This window comes from Cuculus canorus, chromosome 3 (genome assembly GCF_017976375.1).
Source record: "Cuculus canorus isolate bCucCan1 chromosome 3, bCucCan1.pri, whole genome shotgun sequence".
NCBI classification, from domain to species: domain Eukaryota; kingdom Metazoa; phylum Chordata; class Aves; order Cuculiformes; family Cuculidae; genus Cuculus; species Cuculus canorus.
The window spans coordinates 32,696,304-32,720,647 of record NC_071403.1 but is presented as its reverse complement, the minus strand read 5'-3'; the positions used below and the strand labels follow the sequence as shown (position 1 = coordinate 32,720,647).

At 38.4% G+C, this 24,344-nt stretch overlaps 1 protein-coding gene across 1 annotated transcript in view; it reads left to right on the top strand.

Annotated features, from left to right (window-relative positions):
- REV3L (REV3 like, DNA directed polymerase zeta catalytic subunit) overlaps positions 1–24,344 on the top strand; it is a 120,697-nt gene that overhangs the window by 54,077 nt on the left and 42,276 nt on the right. The window contains 10 exon segments of the mRNA XM_054061905.1: positions 8,149–8,243; positions 8,755–8,859; positions 9,790–9,874; positions 9,960–10,108; positions 10,405–10,533; positions 13,895–14,132; positions 16,962–17,101; positions 20,007–20,524; positions 20,527–23,297; positions 23,299–24,207. Coding sequence (XP_053917880.1) covers positions 8,149–8,243; positions 8,755–8,859; positions 9,790–9,874; positions 9,960–10,108; positions 10,405–10,533; positions 13,895–14,132; positions 16,962–17,101; positions 20,007–20,524; positions 20,527–23,297; positions 23,299–24,207 — 5,139 coding nt within the window.

Below are 24,344 nucleotides of genomic sequence, written 5' to 3'. Positions count from 1 at the left end.
CACTCTTAACTAACAGTAATAGTGTGCTAATTTGTCAGTAGTATTCCAATTTGTCCACTTGAAGTAGGGGCTAAATAAAAATCTCAGCTTAGAATTTGCTCGTCTGTCTCCTGTGGATCTTCTAGAAAAAAGTTCTAGACATGTCCTAGTTTAGAGCCTATAATTTGTAATGACTTTATTTTCCTGAGAAAAGGGTGTTGGGATTGGGGGTGCTGGGGTGGGGAAATGGACAGTATCTTGTGTTACCTCAGTTGTTTAATTTATCTATAGCAAGTTCATTTTAAGGTACTTTCTCGTGTTTTACAGGCTCTGTAAATACTCTGTCATCTAGTAGTCTTCTCTGTCTTTTGGTACTTCCTGGCATTCTTCTCTGAATAGCTTATTAGGCTCAATATGCTGCACTGCTTACTAGTGCCCAGTTCTTGTTGCAAGTAGCAGTTGACAGGATCTCTGGTTTAACCAAGTAGTGCCAGTGATTTAGCATTTCTTGTCTTTGGAGTGCAGTATATAAAGTGGTTGAAAGCTGATGCTGGTTGCCTGGTAGGTAAGATGCAAAATGTTATTCAGAAGTTGTGTATGTTTTGCACGAGTAAATGCCAGTAGTAAGTCCTTATTTCAGCAAAGGTTTGAGAACTATGTCAAAGTTTCTTGGTGACTGAACTCGCTCTTCAGTATTTGATAGCTTGTTCCTACTCTGCCACTTCTTCAGAATAGTATTTAACCCAGCCGTGTCCTGTCTTGCTCCTGGCAAATCCCTGAATTACTAACTTGTCACTGTAATTAGTTTACTGTATTAAGCTAGGAGACAGTTCTTTTATTCTAATTCTGAAGTGATTCTGTTATGAAGTAGGCATGTTTCCAAAGCTACTAGTGTCCAGGAATCCATGATGTTGTAAGGCTTTTAGGTGTGAAACTTCCCAGTGTTACCAGACTGGAAACAACAAAGCCAACCTTAAAATAGGCAGTAGCCACCTGAGCCTAGCGGTGCTATCCAACAGTTTTGACAAGTAGAGTTCTTCACATGAGACACATTTATGTTATCCCTCAGTAACTGATAATAAATGATGAAACACTTCCATGAGTTCCAGTGAGAACTTTCTGGTAAATGCCAGGTTTGGAGTAATCTGCCCATCAAGTCTACCACACAGCCATGATTTGTTAATAGCAGAATGATTGGTACAATGCTTTTGAGAAATATTTGCTTTTTAAGTTGTAGATTTGCTATTGAACAGTAGCTGATATGGGAGAGATCTGACAACTCCTAGACTATGCAATAGCTTTATGTAATGTTAAAGATATCTATGAGGGGCTGTCATAATTGTTTTTCTTGCTTGTCTTATTTAGCTTTTTGATTCTTAGTAAATTTTGTGCATTATTCAAGTCAGTAGGACATCCTGCAAATAAAGACATTTTTTCTTCCATGAATAGAATATGGAAACCTCTTATGGTAAAGTTTAGATCTCTTAGCAGTGTCATTGAGTGACACCTTTCAGATTCTCTGTGAGGTTAATTTTAATCAATCTTCAGTTTAGCATTATACATACCTGAGATGTGGCCATCACAGAACTTGTTTTCCTAAGCTGTCGTTAATGTTGGTGAGTTAAGATACTGACCTGGATGTCCATTCTTCAGAGTTTTTGAGGGTTTTTATCTAGTTAATTGTATATAGTGAGCACTCTTAAATCATGTGTCCCCTGTTGCTATAATTTATTGCCTCGGTATCTGAGGAACCATACACCACTACCTTCTTTGAGCACAGGTTTCATCTTACATTATTATTATTAGTGCCAGCAAACCTTTGTTTTCTTAAAAAATAAGAATCATTCTTTCTTTTCTCAAAATAATTTATTTGGGGCTTTCTCTGCAAAGGTATGATGAATCTAGATTGCAGTTTTTCAGTGTAGTGTGCAGGTATAGAAGGTAATTTTAAATAACTTCATTTGAGTATCCCAAGTGGCCTAGTTATAGCAGCTCTGTGTTGTGCAACCCTGATTTATCTTGCCACTTAAGAGTGTAAACTTTTGTTCTCTCGCAGCTGGGTTGCTTCCATTCTTATGCCACCTCACTTAACCCTGCCTTTCATATATCTGCATTGTAAGTTGCACCTTATGAATAATTTTATCTGCTACGTTCTCTTTTTTACAAAATGAAATCTAGATGCTATGGAAAGCTTTGGCTGGAACTTGCTAGATCTTTTCCAACATTATTTGAATACAAATATTCTCAAATTTTGGTTCTGATATTACACAAAATTGGGGTTTTTTTTCTTTTGCAAAACTGATGCATGGCAGTTGGCTAATCTGTTGCATAGGGCAATCTGTGTCAAATAGACCACTTCTGAGTATCTTCCAAGGCGTAGCAACTGCTAACGACCTGAAGTAGTTAATATTTTCAGCTACAGCTGAGAGACTGGACGTGTTCCGACTTCTTCGTGCTGTCTTCTCATCTGCTAATTGCAGCAGTATTGCTGCTCAGGAAATGTGACTTGATCTCAGAGAGAAGGAAATTAACAATTGCTTCATGTTATTTTCCTGATGTGTTGTGGGTGTTTGTTTTAGATGAGCAAAACCAGCAAGCCTAACAGCTGACCAAGTTATTGATAGTATTCACATCAAATAGTTCTCGAAGAAGCACATAATTAAATAACTGTCTTTCAGGATGATTTGTACTCCTCCCTCTCCTCCTGACATGTTTGTTTTGATCGGAGTAAATTAAAATGTTAGAAGGGGCAGTTAAAGCTGTTCTACTTTCATATTTCCTTTGAGGTTTTTCCTGAAGTAGAGACAAATGGTTCCTTGCCCTTTGTGTCTTACCTGGATGTTGCAGAAGCTTGTGATGCTACTCTCCTGGCTGCTGCCAGTGCAAGTGTCTAGCGTCAGGATGTTAAGTGTCGAGTTAAATGACCTGGTTGTATTGAGAAGGCATTTTTCAAGTCTTAAGACAATTTTACTGTGCATGCCAATTGTCTTTGGAGCCTGCAATTTTGACTGCTAGCCCTTCCTTAATCCTTAAGATGTTAACAAGAATAATGATGATAAATCCTGAAGTTGTTCCAAAAAATGGCTCTTGTTAGCTCAGTGTTTTTAATTTGAATAACGTGCCATATTAATTGGACTACTGTAGTTTTTGACAGAAAGACTCCTTATATCCATTTGATTTAGAGCTTGGGCAAAATGAGCTTTTCTGCTTCTAATTGCCCTAATCTGGCGAGTTGTAGACAAAGAACGTGCTTCAAATTAATATTATTTTGGAAAAAGACTTAATTTACAGTGATAACTACCAGTTTGTCTTGAATTCAGTGTTGTTGAATTTAGTGTTATTTTTATAGGATAAATCCGTATTAGAATCTCCTGTAATTAAGAACTCTGATCTGGAGAGCTCTTGGCCAGTTCTGCTTGTGGTGTTGATCAGTTCTCAGTCAGTGACCACACTCTTGATGGGAGTGTGGAAAACCAAGATATGTGGGGTTTTGATGTCCTAACTAGCTAAAGGGAAAAGAGTGGAAAGCTGCCTTTTTGTCAGAGGAGAGACGAATGTTTCAGTAAATGGTTTTAATTATCAAACCTATTCTTCAGAAATAGTTCACTAACACTAAAAATATATTTTGTCTTAAACTTTTAAATAATTTTCTCTCTTTCGATGAAAGCGGTGAAAGTAGAAAGCTCGGAGCTTTGCTGTTGCAGCGACCAAAAAAGTAAAAGAAGATCTTGACCAGATTTCTGGTCATTTGCATGTGTCATTTAGGCAAAGGGAAATATTAAAATCAAACTCTTCTGATATTGAGACCACAGTGTATTGTGGTCTCTTTTCACATGCTCCCAGAAACACTGATTTCATGCAGGGTTCAGACCATATTTTTACAGCCATCTCCCTCATTCTTGTTTCCCAGTGATCTTGCAGTTCTTTCTTATTATGCGACTAAGATGCAGGTTTCAGCTTGCCTGTGGTTACTGTTGCATGCCGTGCAGACAGGCTCTGTTTGAAAGCTTTGATGAATACAAGAACAAGTATATGACAGGCAAAGAATGCATTTTTATCATGTTATGGACTTGTTTTGTAGCTAATGGCGTGACTGGGAAGGGAGGAGGGAAGGATTGGCAGTAGATTTTTCTTAAAATGCTGCATTAAGGTATGTGCAGTCTACTTCTCCTAAAAGACTGAGCTACTTTTGGTTTAGGAGTTTTTTGATCTGCTCTCAATTCTCAGAATTACTGCAACGCTGCTGACTGGAGGATTAGTAATCATATATTAATGCATAGTATCTTACAGTTGTTAACGAATTCTACATATTTGCTACACAACTTTTGCCAGATGTACTTGTGGATGTTTGTAATAAAGGAATATCCTACTCTGTCTTCTTCCACTGTAAGCAAGTGAAACATACCTTTACATAAAGAGTGAAAAAAACATTTACTGTATTAATGGAACCGTAAAATGTGACATCACAAATTTTAAAAGTATGGCTTCCAAAAAATTATTCTGGAAACTTTGTTTTTTCTGCTCTTATAGTATATGCATTCAAAATAATAAGTGCAGGCGATTTCTAAAATTGATTTCAAGGTGCCTGTTTCTTATCCTTCGCCCTGTTAAAAATCTGATTGCTGCGATTTCTGTTTTGTTTCTCAATTTCCTATTACGTATAACATGGGTTTTTACTCTCCAGTAAAAGTTCCACTGGTATAGTGTGATACAAGAAGAGAGCAAAGATGATTCTTAAAGGTTGAATCTACTGTAGAGAGGTTGAGGTTATCACAGTAAACCCTGTTGGCCTCACACAGAATCATAGAATAGTTTCGGTTGGAAGGGACCTTAAAGATCATCCAGTTCCAACCCCCCTGCCTTGGGCAGGGACACTATTATATAAGGTAATATTCCTTTATTACCCCAGAAGTCAAGTTGTGCGTTACTTGAGCAATTGAACTAGTAATACAAATTGAACTTTGGATTACTGTGATCCATAGAAAGAGTCAGTGACCAAATAACTAGGTTTCCTTTCAGTTCTCTACCTTTTCCCTTACAAGTGCTAGTAAATAGATATTCTGGGAGTTGTTTCATTTCTCCTAACATTTCTAATAGTGTTTATTTCTATCTTGTCCAGTTTTTAGCCTGAGCAGTTACTGGGATGTTTTTAATCTCCACTGGAGATCTATATGAAAAAAAAAAAAAAAAAGATGTAAAGGTGTACTTTTTCACAACTGCACTCTGTTCTTGCTAATAATTTTCTAATTTCCTTGTAAGAGCTCAGTATTCTTTCTAAAAATGCAGGAATCTACTTTTGCTTTATGCAAAATGCAGTTGATATTTCAATTGACTGATGTTATTTCTTCGTAGGTGGACAAAGAGATACAGGCTTAAAGTAGTGATAGCCTAACAATTTGTTTTCTCTGTCTATGATACTATCACCTAACAGTCTTACAAAGTATTTGTTTTCCTGTGCCTTTCTTAATGCTTTATGATGTTGATACACTATTGTGGAGCTAATACAGAATCCTTGCTTTTGTAATCACAAATGAATAGGTTAGGTATCTTAAACTAAGTCATGTAGTACATAGATACACTTGAGAAATACCAGATCTCTGTGGTACTGACAGAACTGGGCAGCAGTCAATAAAAGCTCACATCGTGTTATCGCTTCATAGAAGCAACCCTCATTATTTCTTGTGTTGTGTGTCATTCCCCACCCTTCTCCTCGCTTTCTGCTTTGGAAGATAATACCTCGGCCTTTCCCTTTGGGTAGTGTGACCTACTTTGTGGAGGTAAGGGTTGTTCTTCTGGAGGAAGCAAAGAAAGCTGAGAGCCAGGAGGAAATGAGAAAGAAACAATGTTGCACCTGTTTAGAAGTACTCCTTTGTTCTGTACTTCACTTAAGGTGGGCTCTTTGCGGCCGAGTATGTCAGGAATTCTGGTGTGATGATAAAGTGGTAGACTGCTGAAGCTGCCATGAAAGCAGCCCTTTACCTTCTACATGGATTTGGGTTGTTTATACCAGTTCAATATCTGCAGTGCATTTGAGAGAACTCTTGGTCTTCTGCTGCTTCAAAGGCAGGAAAAGTGTTTAGAGCTTTCTCACAGGAAGCATCCTAGCAGTTTTAATTAGCTCTCTGCTGGGCATGTCTACATGCTTTGCCCACAGACAGCCCTCTTAAGGAAGAGCATGTGTCTGAACTACCTTCAGTCCTCACTTCAGGTAATCTATAGCTTGCTGATGTTCTGTACGATAGACTTCTGCAAAAGAAGTTTAGAAGTAATTTCTTTTTTCCAGAATATTTCAGATTAGGAATGTGATAAAGGGGTCAGTTCTGTGTTTTTCTTAGGGTGCTTTTTTTTTTTCTTGATAATAAATATGGGGCTCTGAAGCCTTTTGGAAATTGAGTATATTTTTGTGGTTGAGTACTCTGTTTCCTGAGAAAGTTTTTGCTCTTCCAAAATAAGCTAAGCAGTTTTACATTTATTTCAAATTTCATATTTCTAGATGGTTAAATACTTTCAGAGAAGGTATTTGGGATATCCAGCTTTTAATTATATCTTCTAAACCCCGTAAAAACAAAATCTGAAAGTTAAGGCACTTTTTGCTTAGGTTCCTTTAGTTGGAAATGTTAAACTATTTTGCATGGCTCTGAACTCACAGCATTCTGCTTCAGAAACTGTCAGCCTCTGGACTGGACAGGTGCACACTCTCCTGGGTTGAAAACCAGTTGGATGGCCGGGCCCAGAGAGTGGTGGTAAATGGAGTTAACTCCAGCTGGAGGCCAGTTACAAGTGGGGTTCCCCAGGGCTCGGTACTGGGTCCAGCCCTGTTCAATGTCTTTATCAATGACCTGGGTGAAGTCATTGAGTGCACCCTTAGCAAGTTTGCAGATGACACTAAGCTGGGAGGAAGTGTGGATCTGATGGAGGGTAGAGAGACTCTGCAAAGGGACCTGAACAGGCTGGACCGCTGGGCCGAGGCCAGTGGCATGAGGTTTAACAAGGCCAAATGCCGGGTCCTGCACTTGGGGCACAACAACCCTATGCAGTGCTGCAGACTAGGGGAATAGTGGCTAGAAAGCTGCATGGAAGAAAAGGACCTGGGGATAATGTTTGACAGCCAACTGAACATGATCCAGCAGTGTGCCCAGGTGGCCAAGAAGGCCAATGGCATCTTGGCTTGTATCAGAAACGGTGTGACCAGCAGGTCCAGGGAGGTTATTCTGCCCCTGTACTCGGCACTGGTGAGACCGCACCTTGAGTACTGTGTTCAATTCTGGGCCCCTCCCCACAAGAAGGATGTTGAGGCTCTGGAGCGTGTCCAGAGAAGAGCAACGAAGCTGGTGAAGGGGCTGGAGAACAAGTCTTATGAGGAGCGGCTGAGAGAGCTGGGGTTGTTTAGCCTGGAGAAGAGGAGGCTGAGGGGAGACCTTATTACTCTCTACAACTACCTGAAAGGAGGTTGTAGAGAGGAGGGAGCTGGCCTCTTCTCCCAGGTGACAGAGGACAGGACAAGAGGGAATGGCCTGAAGCTCCACCAGGGGAGGTTCAGGCTGGATATCAGAAAAAAATTCTTCATGGAAAGGGCCATTGCGCACTGTAACAGGCTGCCCAGGGAGGTGGTCAAGTCACCTTCCCTGGAGATCTTTAAGGAACAGGTGGATGAAGTGCTTAGGGACATGGTTTAGGGAGCGTTAGGAATGGTTGGACTCGATGATCCAGTGGGTCCTTTCCAACCTATTGATTCTATGATTCTATGAAGTGTAAATGGGAGAAAAATCCTTGCCACTGTGTTTTCTGGGCGCAAGATCATGCAGACACAGATGGTCTTATTGGCTGAAAGTTCTATAGAATGTTTCAACTTGTACTTGAGGAGGAGAACATTATTATAATTTCTTCAGTATTTAGAGTTGTTAACACTTGTTTCTCTTTTCCCCACAAAAGAAAAATTTGATTTTTTTAAGTTGAAGATACAAATTTCTTCTCCAATTAGATCTGGATATGACCATTAATTTAAGCACTTGCAGGTTAGGGTGAGAACTGGTAATTGTGTGTTCAGGTACTTGCCTTCATTCCCTGTGAAATATTTTAGATGTTAGTGCAGTTAGAAAACAGTAATGATGAATGTTTCAAAATGGACATATTGACAAAAATTAACCTGTGGTATTTATGTTGTCACAGCTCTTTAATGTTGAAAGGTGTTGAGCCACAAAGTACCTGTGAATTGGAGGTGGATGCAGTAGCTGCTGACATTTTAAATCAACTGGATATTGAAGGTGAATTGTTAAAACTTTCCATGGGAAATGTTTTAGGACAGGAACTATATTGTCATCTTTTTTACAGGCTCAGCTTAGTTAAGCCACAATTCAGATTTCAGTGTTAGTGACTTGTCAATTACAAATTTATAAAATTAAAAGAAAAAATAAACTGAATGATCTTTGGAAGAAAACAGGCTGTGAGAATAGAAAGACATTTTTGTTAATGCATAATGGAATGATTCAGACTTATAAGGAGAATAAGTGAAATGTCAACATCTAGAATGTGTATATATGCACATACGTGATGAGGAGAAAGAGCAAAAGCCAGAGATGTAGAAAAAAAAATAACCCGGTTACACCTTACCTTTTACTTGCCTTACTCTCAGATTCAGTGTTTACGAGTTGCAGTTAAAAAAATAACAGGCTACAATGACAAAACCTAAAAAGGAGTGTCAGAATCTACTTTGGTGGGAAGAATGCTTTTTGTTGCATTGACAGACTTCTCTTCATGTATTATTGCGTATTTCAGCCCAGATTGGCAGGAACCCTGGTTTGCAAGCTATATGGGAAGATGAAAAGCAGAGACGGAGACAGAAATGTGAATCTTCTCAGATTAAGCCACCTGAGTCACAAGGTAAAAAGAAAAACCCAAGAAACGAAATTATGCGACTCTTTATCAAAAACTGTGAATGAGAAGCAAGCAGGAGGCTGAATTTAAATTGGTATATCAAGTTTGAGGGCTTCTTAGATGTACTGTTTTTTCAGTTCCTAGCTTATTGATTGTCCAGTTATGTGTATTCCGGTTGTAAAAGTCAGATCCATAACCTTGCCTAAAACCACTTCAATTCAGCAAGCTACAAAGTGTTCTAGGCAGAATGAATGATAATGAGAGTTAAGATCGCATGCTTTATGATGGAAGACATTAAATGTTTTAAGTACTGGCAAAAATTATTTTATCCTGAAGCCTTTCAGGGTAGTTTATGCACAAGGGCAGTTCCTTGTAATTTCTGTGAATTATAGCTAAGGTGATGTTACATGAAAATTGTAGAAGGATGGATAAATCCCTGTATTTTTATGTAAAATTCATTACACAAGGAAGACCGTGCTCTGCAAATTAATTGCATAATGAACAGGGCTATTGCCTGTAGAACCTAGGCTGTGTTTCTTTTAAAATATGGATGATATTTGGCAAGTAAGCTAGAAGGTTGCAAGAAGGAAAGAGGTGGATTCCCAGCTAAGGCATACTGCTTTCTTTGGTTTTCCTGCATGTCTGTGTGATTTTATTTAGGCTGCATAAACCCAACTTTTCAAAATTGTTCACTGATGGTTCTTTTCCTGGTTGCTCACCTTGGTGTAATTGCAACTTGATTCGTAAACGCTATTGATACCGACAGTTGCAAATGAGATAGTGAAGTGTTTAAATGCACTTGAAAAGTCAGCCCTCAAATTTGGCGCTTAAAATTAGCGGACAGAACAATTTCTTCTTAGAATTAGTAATTTTAACTGCTCTTTGTGTTAAGAGTTCAAGTAAAACTGAATAACAAATATTTTTTAAATCTTGAAGACCGTGGATTTGTGCCAGCAACAGAGAGTGAAAAATTTTTCCAGAAGAGACTTAAAGAAATCCTCAAGCAAAATGACTTCTCTGTGTAAGTGTTTAGACGTTTGCTCTAAAGTGTAATATTCTATGCAAACCTTAAATATGCATTTAAAAATTGGTTTTCAATTAACTAGAACGTTGTCAGGATCAGTGGACTACAGTAATGGATCAGAGGAGTTCTCTGCTGAGCTAACACTACATTCTGAGGTACTTTCTCCTGAAGCCTTTCAGTGTACGCCAGCTAATATGGTAGAAGTGCATAAAGATAAAAAGATGAACAAAGGTGAGTATTTTTAATAGCATAATTGTCTAGGCATAAATCTGTCACGCTTTAGCTGTTTGTACTATTACCAGAAGTAAGCCGGGGAAGATATAATTGTCGGTTATGAAAAAATGAAGAGTATTTTGGCTTTTATTTTCATCATTGTTTTCATCAGTAACCATTTTTAATTGCCATAGCAAATAATGGAAACATATTTGAATAGTAAAATCCATTTAAAAGTGGCTTGCTTTCATAATATTTTGATATCTGTAGCTCTTTGAAGTTTTATCCTTTTGCTTTTTGTTTTTCTTTTGAAGAATCCAATAGGATGCATACTGATAAAGAAGAGGAAGCACTTATTAATGAAGAAGCAATTTTAAACATTGTGGAGAATAGTCAGAGCTTTCAGCCTTTGTCTCAAAGACTGAGTCAGACTACAGTTTTTAGTGAGTATGATTGGAATGTCTTTTCTTCCAGGCTATTTTATTGTTCCATGGTCTTTGTTGTGTTCACTTAGGTTGCCAGTCATAAAAGAAAGTAAGTAATTTACCTCAGGGGGTTTGTCAAGCAGATTGAGACTTTGCACACACACTCTCTACCACCACCACCAAAACACCACCTCATATTTTCTGAAAATATTACCAGGGCAGTGTGTTTGTGGAGGGTGCATGAAGCCTAGCCTCTTGCCAGGTCATCTAAACACAATCTTTTGTGGGTGTTGCTCTTCCTTATGCCCTTAGGACTACAGGAATGCAGACTATATATAACTGTCAGAGTAAAGAGGATTTTGATTGTCTATCCATGATATTCTTGTGTTACATCATCTTTCTTACAGTACGGTAGAGAACATGGTTATGGGCTATGTTTTAGAAGCACAGCTGTCTGGAGATACTGGGGGATTGTAGGTTGATGATGAGAGGCAAGTTGCTTCAGAGCATTTCTCAAACTTTATGGATACAAAATAATGGTTGAAGGCAAAGAAACAAGAAATAAAACATTAGAAAGGTAGAAAACCCATGACAGTAAACAGATGTGGATGGCATGAGGGGGAAACAACAATAAAACAACACAAAAAAAACTTCTATGAAAAACCACTTCAGGTAGAAATCGTTCAAATAATCTTTAGAAGAGATGAAAAGCACATAGTTCATGCCATTGTCTATATACATTCTTATTTAAATATAAGATATAACATTAATATGCACTAAAGTTGATACCACAAGGTGCAGAAGGGAGAATATCTAAAATCCACAGCCTCCAGTACTTTTGATTGTATGGTGTGAATATGTGCATGGGCAAAAGATACAAAATGGACAACAGTATATGTGTATGGAAAATATAATATACAATCTTTTCTTGCAAAGAAAGGAGGAGTGGATAGAGTGTGAGAAAGTGTGTTTCTCAGTGCTGTTTTATTTTGCAGAAAGTAGACAAGATTTTAGTTATGGAAATTTTATAGGCAACGATATAAGTAAAGAAGTTACTGGCAAACATGAGCATTGATTTATCTTTGAGTGAGAAGGTTGTGGTGACAAGATACAGAGAGGCTAAAATAATATATAGGGTACATCTCGTGACTATGTGTTTGAATTGCTTAACCAATAGGAGTGTTGAAAGGGTCCAGTTATGCCAGTGGCGAGGGAGTCAAATGGAGCTTTTATGAGTTTTCTTTCTTTTTTCTTTCTTTACCATAGAATCATAGAATAGTTAGGGTTGGAAGGGACCTTAAAGGTCATGTAGTTCCAACCCCCATGCCATGGGCAGGGACACCTCCCACTAAATCAGGCTGCCCAAGGCCACATCCAGCCTGGCTTTGAACACCTCCAGGGATGGGGCAGCCACAGCTTCCCTTGGCAACCTGTTCCAGTGCCTCACCGCTCTCATTGTGAAGAAATTCTTCCTTATGTCTGGTCTAAATCTGCCCTCTCCAGTTTGTACCCATTCCCCTTGTCCTATCACCACAAGCCTTTGTGAATAGCCACCCTACAGCTTTCCTGTAGGCCCCCTTCAGGTACTGGAATGTTGTTATAAGATCTCCTCTGAGCCTTCTCCAGGCTGAACAAGCCCAACTCTCTCAGTCTGTCCTTGTAGGGAAGGTGCTCCAGCCCTCCAATCATCCTTGTAGCCCTCCTCTGGATCCATTCCAACAGCTCCATGTCCTTCTTAAGTTGAGGATTCCAGAGCTGAACACAATATTCCAAATGAGGTCTCACAAGAGAGAAATAGAGAGGCAGAATCCCCTCCCTCGACCTGCTGGCCACACTTCTTTTGATGCAGCCCAGATACAGTTGGCCTTCTGGGCTGCGAGCGCACATTGCCGGCTCATGTCGAGCTTCTCATTAATCAGCACCCCAAAATCCTTCTCTGCAGGGCTGTTATCAATCACATCATCCCCTGCTGTGTACTGAGAACAAGGATTGTCCTGACCCAGGTGCAGGACCTTACCCTTGGCCTTGTTGAACCTTGTGACGTTCTCAGAGGCCTACTTCTCCAGTCTATCCAGGTCCCTCTGGGTGACATCCTGTTCTCCCAATGTGACATCCTGTCCTTCCAGTGTGATCGTGGGGCTGCTAATTGCTGGTGTGACCACAAGCAATGTGCTGCAGATTTGGGTCTTTTATGCTCTTTCATAGCATAGACTAGTATTCACAGTGCCTTTGTAAAGTCATAGGGGCTGCAAAGCACTCTACTTCTACTGCTGCTGCTGTGAAGTACACAGCAAGGTTTGTTTTAGTGTGAAGGAAGGGTTGGAGTTTAATGACAAACCTCACAAAGGGCAAAGGAGCCAAGAACAAAAAGAACAATTGAAAGTGGGTTAATTCAGAACTCTGGCAAAGGGCATGGTTTCCATTCTAAATGGTTGCATGGTGTCTTGTGAAGCCTTTGTAAAATATGGAAAACGCCTTCCTTGCTGATGTTGAGACCTATTTTATATGATTCTCAGGATCATTGTAAGTCATATGATATTTCCTGAGGAAGGAGAGTAGAGATTGTAGTCCTTCAGCCAGAGGAGAAGGAGAGAGAAGTAACAAAGATGCCTGGTAGACTGGATATCAGAAATTGGTTATGAGGTCAGATGAAAGGTAAGCAGGAAGAGAGTGAGAAAAAATTCTGACTTGGAAGGATGTTTAAGAAATAAAGAATGAGAAGGCAAGTACAATAGCTTGGGTCAAATAAAGGAAAATAAAAAATAAAATTTAAAGAAGGGGTGAAGTCAGATAAACTTTCAGTGTTTAGAGGAACCTAGGAAGAGAATTTGTTATAATGAAAAGAGAATGGAGATGCGGTTAGGCAGTATAGTAAGGGACAGAAGGAAGGAGAAGCTGGCATCCTTTTTCAGGAGATGCAGTGATTGAAAGTCCTCCAAGGGATACAGAGAGAATTGCCCCACAAATTTAATGCAGTCATTGAAATGGTGAGAGCAGAAGGCAGTGGTGCTTTAGAAGCTGACACTCATGCTGAAATAAAAGGAGGTAATAGGCAGGTGGAGAGAGAGAGAAGTGCTTCCACTAAATCTGTTACAATCAGAAGAGGAGAGCAGGAAAAAAAAAACCCTAAGGTTGTCAAGATTCTAGATAAAGAGCTAGAAAAGATAACAAATTCTAAAACTTGAAAAAATAACCTATGGAAAGAGCTTTATTTTGTGTAGCCTGCCTTACTTTAGACAGTCATGAACTAGTAGATTTTAAAATGTTGAGAGGATTTTTGTTTCGGTTAGTTGTTTTTTGTTTTTTACTGGTAGACTACAACTTGTTGTTTACAAGTAGAACAAAATACAGATTCTACTTGTATGGGCTTTTTCTGCAGTGGACAGTAGTGCTGATGAGGCCATGATTGATCTGTTGGCTGGATTGGAGAATGATGGATATCAGATGGAACATCACAAAACACACTCTCATCATCGTTCTCTCGGAAGCTGTCGAAATGCTCAGAACAGTGATGATGAAGAAAATGAGCTGCAGTGTGAGAAGGAAGAAATGGAACTTAGCTTGTTAATGTCCCAAAGGTGGGATAGTAGCATTGAAGAGCCTGGACCAAAAAGAAGGTATATATGTCATTTTCTTTTCTTAAAATGTTCTTTTCTGCCAGATCCTTCCTGCCTCCCACCCTGTTTTCAAGCATGCTGTGAGCCCAGTGAGCTGTAGAGAGGTCTCTGTTGACAGCATTGGAAAAATCTATGCAGATCTTTGGACAGAATGCAATTGTTCAGATGGTGCTATCAATCGTTCGTTTTATATGGAAATCAAGATTAAATATTTAGATTTGACTGAACCACAGGTTTTAGTTTGCTGTTTGAGGAAAAATTGAGTAGTTTTTTTGTCCTACAAATTCAAATACAAAAAACCTTAGTTGTAACTTCCTTCTAAGGCACGCCTTGGATGTAGTACAAATAGCGAGATGTATCTTGTACATCTCATGTGCCTGTAACTTTTCCTGAAGTAGGTATTTAGGAAGTATTCTTATGAATACTGACCCAGAAGCCTGAGAAAAACATGCATTTGTTGGCAAGCTTAAACTTTAAATCAAAACATGAATGTTGCTAGCTCTGCTGGACTGTTGAAGGTCAGCAGCTTGAATATTTTTAAGGCCAAGATTCTTGCAACACTTTCTCAGGTTGTAATGACCTTTTGTACAGACATTAGAAGAGACTGTATCCAATGTCTCTTCACCTCTGCTTTGGGCAGACTGTCTGGTATTTACAATTCTGTTTGAAAGATGAGAGACTTCAGACATAACATTTTGATATCTGTTTTTTTAACATCAGAAATCATGATTATACTATGATTCAAAGAGCAAGAGATGCATAGAAATATTTCATCTTTTCTTTCCTGAAGACATACAGAAAGGTTATAAAAGAATCAGAAGTTAGATAACAGAATTAGAACTTAGTAGTCTTCTAGCTCTAGAGATATTTCATCTCTAAAACTAATTTTCTGATCTGACCTTTGATTTTCTTTGGTTTTTTTCCCTCCTAGTAACCTGAAAAGTTGATATTTTCATCTAAAACACTTAACTTTAATATTCAGTTCAGTGGTAATTTCTGTGTAAAGCCACCCTATGTCTTGAAAAGTTTATTAGCTCAGGCAGAGCTCTGTATGGGCATGGTTGTACAACTTCTGGAGTCAGGTAGGACCCCAATGCAAGTAACTGCTGCCTCATGCTCATGTATGCCTACATCTTAATCCCAGACAGAAAGCACTACTGAGAGTCTACATGCCAGCCTAGGATGTAACTGGCCTTCTTTCCTACAAAGGCACACTGTCCGCTCTCAGGTTTAACCAGTTGTCTGCAGAGCTTTTTGCATCCTTTTCTGCAAGGCGACTTCCTAGCCAGCTCTCTCCCTGCCTGTAGCAGTGCATGGGGTTATTTCATCTCCCTTGTGAGAGATTGGGATTTGTCTGATTTTGAAGTTCGTGAGGTTCCTGTCAGCTCATTCTCAGCCTATTGTGATCCATCAAAATAGCAGCCCTCTCCCCAAAGTACCGATTAGTCTCCCCAGTTTGATATTCATTTGAAAATAGAATAGAATGTCTTTGCACTGTACTTTTCCATATTTGGGGAACATAGAAGAGGGAGAACTAAGCTCATTTAGGTCGTGGCCACTGTGTACCTAGCTGTGCTTGTTTGTTAGGTCTCTGTTTAAAGTCATGCTGCTCCCAGACTTGAGTTAGGCTGGAAATTATATAGCCATATTTGAGACTATTGTTCCTGAACTAATAAACATGGCTTGTTCTGAGTTAGCTTAGTGCTGAGTACATTCAGATGTCTGTGGTGTTATGATATTATAATTCATACTTAGGTCAAACCACACAGAGAAGAGTTTAAGAGTTCTTAAAAGCAGACTTTATTTAGCAGAAAGTATTTAGGTCATTGTGGATTTTCCTTCCTGTAACTTCAAAACCTTTGTATTTATAAATTTTAAGGTACTACACAATAACATCAAGCTACTAGGATAGCTTATTATTTTTATCTTCAAAACAAGCAAATTAACAACAAAACAAACCCCCAGACCTCAGTTCTTTCTTTTTTATCTGGATTTCTCACTTGCAGCCACAGAATAGCATATTTTTGTGAAGAATTATGTTCATCTTCTGCTTTATTCTAAAAATGAAGACATCAACTTCCTAACTTCTTGCTGAGTTTTAATTTACAGGAAGGTTTGGAGTTGAGGGGGGGTCTGGACAGTTTTTCTTCCCTTCCTCCTTTCCCCCCCCCGCCCCCCAAGCCATGGCACCTTAAAAACCATGAAAAATTCATAGAGGCTTTTCTTTTTAGATTTACTACATTTTTGTTTGCCCCAGCAGATTTATGACTGTAAAAACGGCAGTGTGGAACAGTTAACTTAGTAATAGCAACAGCAACTTGAGAATTTTCAAGAATGGATGGAAACAAACATTTTAGACATTAAGCCTGCCAAGAGAGAGAATTGTTACAATACAGTAAAGACTCCTCTAAAAAAAAAAAACCCATAAAAAACATCCATTTGCTAGGAGCTAAACTGAAATAATTTTGCATGGTTGTTTTAATCTTCACATTACAAGCACTGTCAAGGAGTGAAATTATATTTCAGCAACATTGAAATAAAATTAACTATCTAAATGCCTTCTCTTTAACCTCTAAGCTGGTGAATCCTGCTGGTATTGTCTGTAGTTTTCAGTGGTTGGCTACCTGCTGCCTGTTAAAATAGTAACACTGAAGAGTATTTTGAGTTTGGCCTTGAGAAATGTAACAATTTTCTTTTTTGTTTCCCTTTGTTCGCCCAATTTACACAAGCATATAGCTCCACGCCTCTTTGATTTTGAAGTTCCCTGTGGCTGTTGGCATTTTTTAAGAGAAGTGTTGTGCATTTGTTAGTTCCTTCATTTTTCTCTAGGTCAGCTGGCAAAAGTATGCATCAAAGTTCAGCAGAAGAGGATTCATCTTCAGAGGAAGAAATGGAGTGGAGTGGTAACAATATGCTTCTAACCAATCTCTCTATACCTCAGTTAGATGGGACTGCAGATGAAAATGGTGGTAAGTAAACAGGAAAACAGTTTTGGAAGTTGAATTATTACCTGGGTCGTAGTTCATTTTCGGATCAATTTGCTAATGCTTCAAAGTGCTAATCATTTTCAATTCTTTTTTCAGTTGGAAGGAAATGCTCTCAACAGATTGCAGAAGCAGGCCCTTAACATCTTCCTTAAGCCAACAATATTTTAATCTCTGTGCCCTTTGCTAATTACCAGAATCTGCTTTTCCTGTTCTGTTAATGATTTAAAAAGGTCATTATTTAATAGTTTTATGGAAAAGATAGTTACTTTGTTGCAAGGGGTGTTTTTCTGTTACTATTTGTAATGCAAATTTGATGTTAAAATTAATGATTCTGTAGGATCCTTTATCCTGCCTGGATTTCATTGTAAATAGTAAATGTATTATTGTAAATTTAGATGGTTCTTTTCTTTGCAAGTGGTTGCCACACAAGCTAAAATACAGCAAGCCTTTGCTTGAGCCTGTGTTTCATTCAGCAGATTGCATGTTCACATCTTGGGATTGCATGAGTTAAAACTATGCAGTGGCAAAGCTGATGCAGAAGAAGCTGCCTTTCAAAAATCTATACGAAACTAATCTGTAGGGATATCTCTTGCCATCTCTTTATGACCTGCTGTCTTTGATCAAATAACCTTAGTTAATAGAATGCACACTTTGAGATTAGGCAAATATTTGTGTATCGTTATTTATTTCATTAGACAATCTACATATTTTTGCATTTATAAAATTCTGTTGAGCAAAGCAATGTAAAATGTGTGGATCCTGGGGGAGGGGGGCTATCTGTGTCCAGGGTTTTTTCTGTATAAGGTTCATTTTTCTTGATCTAATCAGCAGTAATTGTTCTTTGTTTAGAAATACTAGTCATACTTCATTGCCTTTAAAATTTAAAATTTAAATGCTTAACATCGCTTTGTGCAGAAGCTGCTTTCTTAATCCATACTAAAAACTGGTTAATATGAAGTCTTGTTTGTGCTAATGCATGTACCTAATTTCCTATGATTGCATTTGTTCTTCAGGGTAGGAATGTCATCCTTTACAAAATTTCTGTATTAATTTGTGTCTCTTGAAACTATTTGGCAAAAATAGCAAACGTCATATATTAATATATAAAACACATATCTCGATATATCTATTAATAATTCTGTTTTAGTGAAAGTGAGCTATATGATTTTATTATATAGGCAACCACGGCTATTCTTTTGTGTTCACTGTTGAAAGCATAATTTGCTTTTTTCCTTTGCTTTTGTAGATATAATGGTAGGGTTAATGTGACTTGGTGTACTTACTAATATGATTTTGGTTTGCAATGTACATAATTGTAATTTCCTTATTAGCAGTAGTTCATAATTTAATGTAAAAAGGGAAATTCTGGATAATGACACTGTATCTTAAGTAATTGTTTAAATTCTAGAATATGTAAAGTAGATGAAATATCACATGGGGAAGAAGGTCAGCTTAGAATGAGTTTATTACTGTGAACTTTTACATCAGCTTCTTACAATAGGAGATACAGTAAATTCAAAACAGATCTCAGTCCCATTCTTCTAAATTAGAAAATGCTTATACACACATAAATCTTTTTGTATCTGAGTAGTCAGGTATCTTCTAAGTATTCGTTGACACTTCACTGAACTCCCATCTTCTTGATTTTTGGTTAATCATCCTCATTCTTGCGGTGGACTCATGCCCTTGAAGAATTGTAGGCAGCATCTCCTAGCTGTGTTTCACAGCTCAGGGACTCTGTGTATGCATTAGACAATGTTACTAGAAACAGATTGAGACCTCCTTTTATTTTTCTCACCTGGCAACAAATAAGTTGCTAAGCTGAAGGCAGCACAAATCTAAGATAATCCCCAAATTGGTTGAGTAAGGGCCCAAAGGAATCCCCTGTCTGGTACAACAGTGTGCTGCATATGCTTCCAGGTCACACAGCATGTTTCATAACTGCTATCCCCTTCAATATTTCAGCTAAAGGTGTGGACACATAAACAAATTGCTGTCTGCCAGGAGCAGTGTAGTAATTGCCTCTTTGCAGAGGAATAAAATCCTTCAAATTACTTGATGTTCATTGTGGTTTTAAGCAAATACTCAGTTGCTGCAAACCAGTTGTTAATTTGTTATACTTGCCACCTGCCTGCCCACCCTTATCCTGCAGTAAATGTAGTGGAAGTATCAGCGGAAAAGAGAAATCTTCTCAGGTATCATGTGATGAGTCTACACAGTACAATTACAGCAACACATGCTGGGCACAGATCAGTATAGGAATTTTAATGCATGAATATGAATTCATAGACTAACTAAACAGTGCAAGCTCCTTGCATCAACACCTAAATAGATGGTGGATTGCTCTGCTTTATAAAAGTGCAGCAAACTACTTATTCTTAGCACACAGGACAGTTCATACAAAGCCCTTGTTGTAAGACAGTACTTATAGCTTTCTGTGCAATGACTTTTCTATATGCGGAAAGTCATCTAAATAAGTTTTTTATTTCAGACCCAGTGAGTATGCCTACTTCTCAGGAACAAAGCAAGATATAAACTTTTCTAGAAATCAGTCTGCTTATATTTAGTGATCTGGAAGTGATTTTTAGAAGCCTTCTTTCAGCAAACCAGCATGAAATCTTTGGTGACTGTATGCAAGCCTGCCATTTAGGCTAAACTGACACAACAGCTGAGACACAAATGTACTGGCGACATGATAAAGCAACTCACTTGCTCAGGGTCTGTACTTGTCATTATTATAAATGCAATGTGATTTAGAAGAGGTTTATTTCTTCTTTGGATGGGAGGGCTTTCAGGAAAATGTCATTAAAATGGATAATGCCTTAGGTTATTGGATTGTTTTTTTTCACAGGAAAACTAGAGTAAAATTACTTGTCTTCCATTTCAGACAATCCTTTGAATAATGAAAGTTCTCGAACTCATTCCTCCGTCATTGCAACAAGCAAGATGTCAGTAAAGACTTCAATCTTTCACAAAGGTGCTGCTACACTAGAACCCCCATCTTCTGCTAAAATTACTTTTCAGTGTAAACACACAAGTGCCCTTTCTAACCATGTTTTGAATAATGAAGATTTAGTAGAAGACCTCTCACAACCAAACACAGAAAATAGACCTGAACTTTCAGTCCATTCTCTTGCAAAAGAAAGCACTTACTCAGCAAAATACCCAGCTCCGTTCAGCAATAGTATCCATCTGGAAAATTCTCACAAAGAAAGTAACAAGAAAGATACTCTCCCAATTTCTTCATGTGAAAATAATATTTTTGAGTATGAAGATGATATTACATCAGTCAGCAGACAGATACCTAGTAGGAAGTATACAAGCATAAGAAAGACTGAAAAGGATGTCTCTTTTATGCATGTGGGCCGCCACATTGGCGACAGCATATTGAATAAGAATTTATTTTAACTTTTCTGATTTGAAGCCACTCCAAAGGTAAAATGTCCTCTGAAGTAAATGAAAAATCCAGCAGTGCAAGTATAAATAGTTTTTTTCCAGCAACAGTTACCGAAAATTGTGAATTGGTGTCTTGTTCAGGAGGCAGTCGAACTGTGGTACATTCACTTGAAAATAACACTGACGAAGGTGGCCTTAATAAGCTTAAAATTAGGTATGAAGAATTTCAAGAGCATAAGGCAGAAAAGCCAAGTCTCAGTCAACAGGCAGCACACTATATGTTCTTTCCTAGTGTTGTTCTTTCCAATTGTCTCAGTCGACCACAGAAATTGGCTCCCGTGACGTATAAATTACAGCAAGGCAACAAACAGTCCAGATTGAAGCTGAATAAAAAGAAACATAATTTTATCAGTCTTCAGGAGCCTGCAAGTGTAAATGATGTTGCATCAGTGAAGGAAAGCTGCTATACACAAGGTAATGCTTGTAGTACATTCCTGATAAGGTGTAGTGCTTTACCTAGTGACTTAGTTCAAATTCCTCTTGAGGCTTTTGAAAACAAAATGCCTCCAAGTACTGCTAATTATACGGACTGCCAGTTTGCAGATGGCTCTCTTGAAACTGAGCAGTCATTTGGATTATGTGGCAATAAGTATACGCTCCGAACGAAACGGAAGGTGAACTATGAGACCGAGGACAGTGAATCAAGCTTTGTCGCACACAACTCAAAAATCAATCTACCTCAACCAATAGAAAGTGTTGAAAGTTTGGATGGGTCTCAGAAGTCTCGGAAGCGTAGAAAACTTTCTAAAAATTGCCACCTGTTATTATTAAAATATATTATCATCAATAGATTTAGAGGGAGAAAAAATATGCTTGTTAAACTAGGAAAAGTAGATTCTAGTGAGGAAAGAGTAGTACTCACAGAGGAAAAGATGAACTTATATAAAAAGCTTGCACCTTTAAAGGACTTTTGGCCAAAAGTTCCTGATTCTCCTGCAACCAAATATCCTATTTATCCACTAACGCCAAAGAAAGTCAAAAAAGGAAAGCCAAAACACAAGTCAACAAAGAAAAAAGCTGGAAAACCACAAAAAACAGGTAGCAAAAATATTAAAAGAACCCTATCTTTCAGAAAAAGGACTCATGCAATTCTTTCTCCTCCTTCACCATCCTACAATGCTGAAGCTGAAGACTGTGACTATAACTATAGTGATGTTATGTCTAAGTTAGGTTTTCTTTCTGAGAGAAGCACAAGCCCAGTAAATACATCTCCACCTCGCTGCTGGTCTCCCACTGATCCAAAAGCAGAAGAAATTTTAACCAACCTGGACAGGGAAGCTTTATTTAGTAGGATGCCCAATATGTACAACAGCAAGACTGTTAATTCCAGTGTAGGAAAAAGTAGTCGAGCAAAAACTCAGGTTAAGAAATGTAAAAAGAAATTTGCTAGCCCCACTGTATCTACCAAGAAAAAGAAAAAGATTAATCAGGCTGATAAAACAGCAGATGATGGAAAGAAAAAACGTAGAACTAAACAAAGGCAAAAAGCAGCTGAAAAAGTGTCCTCAAGAAAGCGAGTTGTATATAAAGATGGAAAAGGAAATACATGCTCTACTGCCGAAGTGAAGTTTGTGCTGAAACGTCAAGATTTTCCTGAGATTTCTTACAACTCTGTCAACTCACAGCCACTTCATAACCAGAAAGACAGTCCTCTTCCCGGTTACGCAGCAGGATATCTACCATCAGCACAGCTTCCTTCAGTGGCTGATGCGCATGGTAATTCATCAGGCTGTTTTCATTCATTGATGGGAGTTGATAAGCCTGTAGATGCACAGTGTTTACCTGTTCCACGAGAAGACCCTCGTTCGTCTCTTGCATCTACTCCTGTGGCATCTGGAAAGGAAGTACCAAAAATGAACTCTCAAAGACCCAGGACTCAAAGTGCTGTGTTTAGAATGAAGGATTCTGCTCTCATTCAAAACATATTTGATCCATCTAATCACTCAACTCAGGTATCACAGAATGTGTGCATTTCTAAAGATAAGACTTCTGCAAAAGTAGACGAGATAAAAAATGTGCAAAACAGATATTTACCACCAGATGGGAAATTAAATGAAGCTTATGATTCTTTGGACACAGTGAAGATGGATCAGTTATATGCCACTAACTATTTGCATTGTAAAGACAACAATCAACAGCAGATTTTTTGTTTACCAGAGGCATCCAAGCATTCTGATCCCTGTTCTTCTATTCTTAAGTCATCTGAGGAAAGCCCTGGGCCACTTCAGTTGCCCAAGAATTGTTTTGTAACATCTTTGAAGAGTCCGGTGAAACAGTTAAATTGGGATCAAAACCAGAGAGGATTTATTTTTGATATGTCACATTTTAAACCTGAAACAGTTAAACAGAGGTCTCTGACAGAAACAACCATACAACCAAAACCCATCTCCCAATATAAAAACAGGACTATAGTGGCCCCATCAGCATTCAGCGAAGGACAGTCTGGCCTAGCTGTTTTGAAAGAGTTGCTCCAGAAGAGACAGCAGAAAGCTCAGAATGCAGATGTTACACAGGAACCACTACCCGCTAAACCACAGCTGAGCAGAAATATACCATGCCCTCTTGAACAGAATAAAGCAATCAAAAGATCACGGTCAGTCACATCACCAAGAAAATCTTGTGCTCCCAGGAATACAAAGCCTAAAGAAAAAACGCCAAAGCTTTCAAAAAAGGAGTCTTTAAGCCAGCAGATCACTAGTCGCATCGATCACTCTGTGTCTGATAGCCCCATTTTTTTTTTCAGACCCTGGTTTTGAAAGCTGCTACTCACTTGAAGACAGCTTGTCTCCAGACCACAATTACAACTTTGATATTAATGCTATAGGTCAAACTGGATTTTGCAGTTTTTATTCTGCAAGCCAGTTTGTCCCAGCAGATCAAAATTTGCCCCAGAAATTCTTGAGTGATGCAGTTCAAGATCTTGGCTCTGGGCAAACAACAGAAAATGATTTTCTGTGTCATAATGACCAAAAATCTGAGGAAGAAAAGCAGCATTCTTCGAGCACAAATAAGTGGATAAGGTCCAGTTCCTTGAGCCCCGAGCTTTTTGAGAAAACCTCACTGGATAATAACGAGAACCACTGCCATAGTCAATGGAGGAAAAACATTCATCCTTCAACTTCTAGACCTAATTCCATCGATACCTCTTGTACCCAAGAGACTGAGGTCTGTTTAAAGGAAAAATTCAAATTGAATAGAAATACAGTGAATAAAGAGAGATTTCTTAATCTTCCTCAGCCAACCAGTTCAGACTGGATTCAAAGCCACATTAGAAAAGAAACCACTTTTGAACCCTGTCAACCACTTGATTCAGTTAATACCTCTTTTACATCTGTATTGTCTTCTCCTGATGGTGAACTTATAGATGCAGCTTCTGAGGATTTAGAGTTATATGTTTCAAGAAATAATGAGGCATTAACTCCAACTCCAGATAGTTCACCAAGATCAACCAGTTCTCCCTCACAATCAAAGAACGGAAGTTTTACTCCTCGTACTGCTCATGTTCTTAAGCCTCTCATGTCCCCACCCAGTCGTGAAGAAATCATGGCAACTTTGCTCGATCATGATCTTGCAGAAACAATTTATCAGGAACCATTTTGCAGCAATCCTTCAGATGCTCCAGAAAAACCGAGGTACTGTGTTAAATGCATATCTGTCTACATACACTTGTGATTATATTAAATTAAATTTATTTCTGTAAACAATTTTATGCTGTTATGTGGCACAGATGCATGAAAGATCCCATCTGATATACATACATTTGAAGTTG